We start from the raw sequence: 8,536 nt of genomic DNA, 5'->3' as shown, positions 1-8,536 counted from the left end.
TATACTTTTAAACAACCCTCTGTTTGTTATGGCCAATCTAGGACTATCACAGAAGTACAGTAACAAACACTTTGCCTGCCACCTGATATGCTCCACACCAAACCTTGATTCCTATCTCTGTAAATCAGGGGTTTCAAACTCAATTTACCTGGGGGCCGCGGGAAGCAGAGTCTGGGTGAGGCTGGGCCGCATCAGGTTTTCCACAAGAAAAGATTTGTAAAAAAAAATCCTCTCTTCTCAAATCTCTTTATTTTTATTTTTTAATTCAAAATAAATAAAAACATACAAAAATTATAAGAAAATAAATCAGTAATAAATAAATAAATAATAATAAATAAAATAATAATAATAAAATTCCTCTAGTTGGCGACTATATGTGGTTTCTTCAGTCTTCAATATCTGCTGTATTCAGATTGAAATGTCTGTATTAACAGTTCTTTAACCTTTAACCTTCTTCTGAACATGAATTGAACATTGAAGAACATGAACTGTTCTTCTGAACATGCCTTCTCTTGTCTACTCCTACTCCTTGCTGCTACAGACCCGGCAGCGCTTCCTCTCGTATAGTCGAGCCACATTTGGCCTGAGGGAGGAAGCAGTTGAGACCCTCAGTATGGTTTAAAGATGATCATCAGTAAGCTTGGATCTGTACTTGGACTTATTGAAGTTCAAGGTGGAGAAGAGCTTTTCGCACAAGTATGTGCTCCCAAAAAGGCACATGGTCCGCTTGAACATTTGGGAAAGCCCAGGAAAGCGGGGGTCAATTCTCTCAAAAACTGCAAATAGCGCGATACAAATAAAAAACAATGACCCACAAAAAACGGTGCGTCCCTACAATTGGTCCGGGTTACCAGGGACTGTTATTGCAGATGGACAGGTGTCGCTATGTGACTGCAGACTACATCAGGCTGCATTGAGTTCCTTACTTTTCTTTTAACCCGCCACTAGCCAGGCTGAAACTCTCCATGGCAACGCTGCTGTGAGTCATTGTGAAAGGTTTCTCTGCTTGCATTGAGCCCAGCCAATGTCCCGCCCCCGAGAGCCATATACCCCACCGTGATTGGTTGGTTGGTTCAGCTCTGCACCAACACTGTAAAGTGCCAAACATCAAACTCAAGGGTCACACTAACATTAAACTCGCAAGTCCGCAAGTTTGAGACCTCTGCTGTAAATGGTGGGTCAACAGTGGCAGATCCATGTTGTTTTTCTGGCTGTGCTAGACCAGTCTCCATGGTTAGAGATCCAGCTATGTTTGCTGTCATCAAGGTTTTTGAATCGCTCTTTGACTGGTCCCTCCCCCGGGAGCACTTTGCCTTCAGAGATCCTACCAGGGGCTTTTGCACCAAATAATACAGTTACCAGGACAATGAAACCCCTGGATGGATGTTGTAATGGGTAGATGCGCTCTGAGATTGATTAAGACATAAAATAATTAAGTCAGTTTATGTTGAGCTTTAACTTGTTTGGTTCAGCCAGGTCTCCAAACTGGATCCATGTAGGATTCTGCTTCAGACATCTGTGCTAAGAGGGCATCTCAGGAGGTTCTGTCACTAACGCTGTTATGTTCAAACTTGCACTGCATCAATTAATCCGAATAAACACAGCCCAAGCCTCAACTCTTTACCCACACTGGACTAGTACTGAAGAAAAGTACATCATAACTGCATTTGCATGAACAGTGCAGGAAACATCCCAGAATCTTCATCTACCTTTTTTTACCTACCACAGCTGTGTCAGTTGCAACAAATGGTCAAATGCAATAACTGGTCCAATACCTGGTGGCATGTTCCAAGATGTGAAGATGTCCAGAACCATCAAAAAAGTTATAGATTTATTGTCAGTATCATTTGATTCTTGTTGTTGATAAACTGTGGCATATATAAATAGACCTTTAATAATGTAACACCTTATTGTAGAGGCTGGTCTAAAAATAAAATTGACTGGCTTCTCCATTAAGTCTATGGTCTTTTAGTCAGAGCAGATGTCAGTATAACATTGATTATATAAGGCAGCCTTTCAGAAATTCTATTGGAGGGATGGGCCCCACAAGCTACACAGTCAGTAAGATTCTTAGGAGGATCTACTGTCTGCGAATGCTGCCAGGTGGAAATTCTGTGCACTGGATTGAACATTGTATGCACCTATGTATAATACTACATTTTTGAATCATTCACTTGTGGAGAAAGTTCTGCATAGAGTAAACATGCTATTGTAAAACATGACAATAACCCCACAGAAATTACAATCCATACCTAATGCTAATGATTCATAGAATCAGTGTTTACAGTTTCAGAGACTTATGATGCTGTGTTAGCTTTGTTTTGTTTGACTAGTTAATCCTAATGAAAGCAATAAGGGGACACTTAGTAAGGTCCATGTTTTCTTCTTTATGGCTTCAGTATGGTAAAAAAAAAGTTGTATGATGTTCATCTGAAATTGTAATTGCCTTGTATTAAGAACGACTACAATCAGATTATTTTTATTATGTTTTATGCAAAAACAAACAAGCCAAATGTCAAGTCACAAGCTGAAAACACTACTGTATATGCATCCATACACTGTATAGTTAGCTACTGTAGAGTTGGAATGAGGAAGTGAATTTGTGATGCCTGGCAGCAGGATAGAAAACTGTACTGTAGGTTGTTTTTTTTTTGAGCCTGGTACAGGGTTAAAAGAAGTAGATACAATAATAACATCATTGCACCGCAACAGTGCTGTGCTAAAAAACACCAATACGGAATGATATGTCTGTAGATCTCAGTCCCTCATATTTGTTCTGTTTACGTTATCACTGATAATAATGGAAATTTCAGTGCTCACAACAAAGCTATAACAAAATCTTAATGGTCTTACCAAAATGGATTAGGTAAATTGTGAAATTAGAACAGCTTCTTGACTCTTAATATATTGTAGGATAACATTAAATCTATATTAAGGCCTTTCATACATACTAACTCATAAACTGTTAACAATAAATGTTCATTTTATGTCATCAGATGAAAACAACAACAGATAAAAAAGCAAGGTTTTGTCTGAGAAAATTTTAATTTATTCTCTCATTGCATGTTAGCTAAAAACTATATTAGATATATAATATATATTAAGTATTTTTACTTGATTACATATGTTAGTTGATATGACTATGTACATAACATTTTCTTGAATGCTATTAACTTGTCTTTGTATGCTATGTCTCAAATGAATTACAGTATAACAAGTGCAAAAATGAATAAGTGCTGCAGTACAGCTGTAAGAAACAATGAATGAAGTTATTACTTTTACATTAACTTTAACAAAATATTTTGTAAAGAAAACTGGAAGTAGAATTGCCAACATATGTCATGTAAATACACTTTTTAAGATGTCAGAATTTCTTGTAATGATCATTTCCCCATCATTTTCTTTTTTGTATTCTTCTCTGGTTTCAGTAAGATAATGTAACATTTTGGAATAAAAATACAAATTAACAGTCCAAAACTGGAGGCCAGAATAGCAAATATCTCCACAGCAACACTGAACTTCCCAGGAGAGCTGACATAAGCTGGAATAAAAGTGATCCACACTGCACAGAAGATCAACATGCTGAAGGTGATAAATTTGGCCTCATTGAAGTTATCAGGTAGTTTCCGAGCCAGAAAAGCAAGAATGAAACAGAAAGAGGCCAGAAGGCCTATGTACCCAAGTACAGCCCAAAATCCCACAGTTGAACCCAGAGCACATTCTAAGATGATTTTGTCTTTGAGTTCCTTTAAATTTCTAAATGGAAATGGAGGAGAAATTGTTAACCAGAGGATACATATTACAACCTGGATGAGAGTGAAAGCCAGAACACTGAGTCTCTGCTGAGTTGGTCCAAACCATTTCATCACATTACTGCCTGGAAGTGAAGCCCTGAAGGCCATTAACACCACCATAGTTTTCCCCAGAACACAAGAGATACAGAGGACAAAGGTGATGCCGAATGCTGTGTGTCTCAGCATGCAGGACCACTCAGAGGGTCGGCCGATAAAGGTCAGAGAACACAGGAAACACAGAGTCAAGGAGAAGAGCAGAAGGAAGCTCAGCTCAGAGTTGTTGGCCCTGACAATAGGAGTTTTCCTGTATCTGAAGAAGATGAATGCTACAACAGCAGTCATGCATGTTCCAAATAAAGATGATGCAGTGAGCAGTGCTCCCATAATTTCTTCATATGATAGAAACTCTGCTTCCTTCTTTACACAGGTATCTCTTCTGTCATTGGACCAGAATTCAGGCTGACATCGCACACAGGTGATAGAATCTGAAACATAATAATATAGCTGTATGTTACACTTTATAAATTTTTTGCATTGACTCTGTATATGAAAGCCAGATACAAAAGACGTTACGGACATTATTGTTTCATTTTAAGTACATAATGTCAAACTTGTTAGTTATTTTAATATATTGCCATGTTTGTTTTTTGTTTTTGTTTACTTTCCTAAAATATCATGGTATTGCCTGTTGCAAAATTACACTGATACACATGACACACAACAACACACACTTTGCCAATCTTTTGAACTGTATATATTTCTACATGTAAAAACAATTTTTTCACATTAAACCTAGAAACACTATATATTTTAATGGTATCCTGCTTTGACCTGTAGTGTTGCTTATTTCTCCCTCTGCACATCTTATACAGTCATAGCAGCAGACAGGCTTTCCTTTCTGGAGAACCTTACGAGTTCCTGGGGGACATTTCTCACTGCAAACTGACACAGGAACCTGCATGAACAACATGCCTATAAGAAAAATACATCTCCACTCAATTGGAAAAACAGTTGTCTTTCTAAATCGCTTATTAATTTTAATGCAACATTATGACAATACCTGTTTTGAGTTCTGTGCCCAAACTAACGACTTATTTTGCAGACTCAGCTGTTTGTCTGCAGGTAAAGATGCATCATAAAGACCAACTGTGACAAATTCCACAACACCCTTTTCTGATGGCTGCCAGTTTATAATTTCATACTTTGCTGGTGGGTCTCCATTCTCATTAAAGTAAACTTCTTCTCCTTCCTTTGTTGTAAAATTAATCTTTCTTATACGCTGTAAAATCTAAAACAGAATATAATAATATGAATTAATTATGACAAATGTAGCCGGGAGCTATTTAATTTTTATAATTTTAAGAAATGTTTTTGTGATTTAATGTACAGTCATTGAATAAATAAATATTTACTCACCTGGAATGAATCTAGCTGCACTTTGTAGTTACATGTTTCATTACAACCAAGAAAACTGTGAAGTGCATGGGCCACAGCATATACACTTTTATAGACATTGTTAAATATGGGCATGAGTGACATATCAATGAAGCTGTTTTGCAATCCACTCAGATCTTCATGTCCAGTACATTCTCTCTGATTCTCTGTAGATGAATTTGACTGTTTGAACTTACAGTTAAATAATGCCTCCCAAAACTCTGCTAACATGTCATTACCAGAGGAATGGACTGCCTTCACATTTAATATGAACTCTCTCATGCTGCTGACATGTGCTTTGGGAATGGATAGGCCTATGGCACCATCCAGAATGTGATTCTTATCCATTTCTGATGTTTGAGAATCAAATATCCAGCCTTCAGTGCCTACCCACTGGTACCCAGTCAGGTTGTAAAGAGATAACTTATTCATCAGCACATCCAGATCCAAAAAAGAGAGGAAAGCAACAATCACCTTAGAAGAGGAAAGCTGGATAATGTCAATTATCTTCTGTATTTTGTTTGGTGGATCTGTTCGCAAGAAAGCTACAGAATATTCCAGACAGATTCCTAGTTGCTGTGCAGTTTCTGTGAATATAGCCATACCATTATTGCCATAATCATTATCACTTCTTATAGCTCCAACCCAAGTCCAACCAAAGTGCTTGACCAACTGAGCCAGAGCTCTGCTCTGATAATAGTCACTGGGTATAGTTCTGAGGAAGGATGGGTACTTGGTTTTGTCACTGAGACAAGCACAGGTGGCAAAGTGACTGATCTAAAAGATAAAAGAAATGACATACCAAGATAAAAATGTAACATCCACAATGACACATTTTCTTTTAACACTGACATGTGGCTTGTAGAATAATGTGTATCCAGACATTATCTTAACATCTTTTCCTATTAACAGTTGTTGGGAAGAATAGTAATGTATAGATTTTTCAGAAATATATTTAAAATTTACTAATCTCACCCACCAGTGGAATATGAAAGGGTCCAATGACAGTAGATACAGCCATGCAAGTAGAGGAAGAAGTTTCTCCCATAATTGCTTGCACTTGTGCAGGTCTGGTACATGATGCCACAGATGGTGCAGACACAACTTCAATACCATTAGCCAAGGCTAGTGCAACCCTCACGCTTCTGGCAATAGAACGACATGTATCATACATTTTATATCCCAGAGAGATGCCAGGTAGTAGGTCTGTGCTGTTATTGATCTCCTCAATGGCAAAAAGCATAGCCTGGGCAATTTGGAAATCTCTGAAATTCAAACTTGATAAAGTTGCATTTGAATTAGAAACAATATAAAAGTACATGAAAATATAGATTGTATAAATACAAAAAAACTAATTATTTTAATTGGCAAAATCACTTTTGTACCTGTTTTGTATCTGTACCTGGTGCATTCCAGTGGCAGTGGTTTGTATGTGTAGGTTTTCTGTCTGTCATTCCAGCTACTGTGGAAAGAAAATATTCCTCCCAATATAATGTCACCATCTTTAGATAGCTGGGGGTTCTCAGAATCACCTCTTAGTTGACACACCTGCTCCTCTGCCTGAGAGAAAAATGCCACCAAAAACAGCTGTAAAAGTGCCCAGCCACGCTCTGGCCACCTCTGTGCAGATGTCATACTGTCTGAGAGAAATTCAGCATAGGGTGGACTCATATGTAACTTGTTGATCATCAGCTTGTGCTGGTATTTATGCATTTTGCATTACCTTAACAAATGATGTGATGTGAATGTGACGTGTAATTTCTGTTAATCTCCAAGTAAGGTGGTACAGAAGAGGTACCAAAATACTAGAGTTTTAAGGACTGTAAGCTTATTTTATATATATTTTGTACTTCATGTACTGTGCACATGAGCTGTGCTGCAACTTTTTTGTTTAAAATATTCATCTTTAGCTATTAATGTTTATTTTACAAAAATGCAATCATTAAAGTTGCAAATACAGTTTAAACACTGAAAAATGTATCAGCTATTTCTCTCCCCTGCGCATACTGTATTTACACACACAAACATTGTCATAAACTAATTAGTCTCTCAACTAATCAGTCTCATACTCCATTCTTTCCTGTCACTGGAGGCTTTGGCTAGAGGGGTCCAACTTGCCATTCCAAGTACAGACTGTGCTGCTAACAACATCAGCACATCGACATCAACCAGCCTATACCACTACACCACAGACCATGGACGCACATCTCTATAGACTTTGTCACCAGACTCCGTCCTTCAGACGGTTTTGGTCTACTTTCAGACTGTTTTTTTTGCCCCCCTGGGAGTCTCTGTCAGTCTCTAATGTGGCTTTTAAACAACGGCCAGACCGAAAAACTGAACCAACAGCTGGAGAATTTACTCTGTCTCCTCTGTGGCCAGGACATGTCCACCTAGTCGAAAAATGTTACATGGGTAGAATATAACTCCCTGCCCTAGTTCTAGTCATGAGGTGCCACAGGGCCTAGCTACAGGCACATCAGGCCCTCCTTCAGTCAGTTAATGGCTACTCGCAATGAACCAACCTTTGCTGCTCAACGGCCCCCGTGTACCAGACCAGTTAGAAGGTCTCGCTCTCCTCCCAAGACCTTCATGGTTAGTAGGGCCCTTTTAGTAGGGCCCTTTTCTGTCTTCAAGGTTATTAATCCTGTGGTGGTACATCTGTGTCTACTCAGGCCACTGCACATTCACCCAACCTTTGGTTGGTTCCAGGGTTAAACCGTCCCTCAACAATCGGCAACACTCCTCACATCCGGATTAGCCTGTCGACTGTCAGGGGACAACTGTTGCGGGAGTTCTTCCTTTTTCCTTCTGTGTCTTCCTGTGCTTAATAATCTCAGATTAGTTACAACTGTGCCCTGCCTGTTCATTTATAAGCTTCCGTCAGTTTACTGTTCCCCTGTCAGATCATCAGACACCGTTCAACCTTTCAGCTTTTGTTCTCCTGCCTTGTACCCCGCCTTGTGTTTACAACTGCCTTTGGACCTGTACCTTGTCTCTGCCTGTACCCCTTGAAAGACTGTGAGTTGTGCTTATCAGACCTCTGCTCTCATCCTTTATTTGTGGCTTCCTGGATCACATCCGACACCCCTGTTCCTGATTCTCATTCCAATTTCTTCACTCTCTGCTGCAAACCTTCCCAGTACACGCTAAAGGTCTTGCCAAATCAACAGGGCATCACAAAGCTGGGATAAAATATTGTGGTCCCCAAGACCTGGCTGTGCCTAGAAATTCCGTCCGTGAAAATAATGAACAGAACTGGTAACAAGGGGCAGCCCCGTCAGAATCTGACATGCACTAGGAACAGC

At 39.0% G+C, this 8,536-nt stretch overlaps 1 protein-coding gene across 1 annotated transcript; it reads right to left on the bottom strand.

Annotated features, from left to right (window-relative positions):
• Positions 1-3,383: 3,383 nt before the first annotated feature.
• On the bottom strand, positions 3,384-6,791 carry LOC113166425 (extracellular calcium-sensing receptor-like). Its single transcript, XM_026366556.1, has 6 exons — positions 6,631-6,791; positions 6,208-6,505; positions 5,211-6,005; positions 4,855-5,082; positions 4,626-4,749; positions 3,384-4,279 (listed from the first exon to the last, which is right to left on the bottom strand). Exons 2-6 carry the CDS (start codon positions 6,469-6,471, stop codon positions 3,384-3,386), a joined length of 2,307 nt encoding a protein of 768 aa, XP_026222341.1. The 5' UTR covers positions 6,472-6,505; positions 6,631-6,791.
• Positions 6,792-8,536: the final 1,745 nt, after the last annotated feature.

This window comes from Anabas testudineus, chromosome 13, assembly GCF_900324465.2.
Source record: "Anabas testudineus chromosome 13, fAnaTes1.2, whole genome shotgun sequence".
In the NCBI taxonomy this organism is placed as follows: Eukaryota; Metazoa; Chordata; class Actinopteri; order Anabantiformes; family Anabantidae; genus Anabas; species Anabas testudineus.
The sequence above is the reverse complement of the archived record's forward strand: the minus strand, read 5'-3'. Positions and strand labels throughout refer to the sequence as shown.

Bases quoted from the DNA above. Each gene is read 5' to 3' on its own strand.
- LOC113166425 (XM_026366556.1), bottom strand. From the start codon at position 6,471: ATGCTTTTTGCCATTGAGGAGATCAATAACAGCACAGACCTACTACCT. The intron at 6,006-6,207 runs GTGGGTGAGATT...TTTATCTTTTAG, and splicing joins GACCCTTTCATATTCCACTG to ATCAGTCACTTTGCCACCTG. The intron at 4,280-4,625 runs GTCAAAGCAGGA...ATTATGTTTCAG, and splicing joins AGAAATAAGCAACACTACAG to ATTCTATCACCTGTGTGCGA.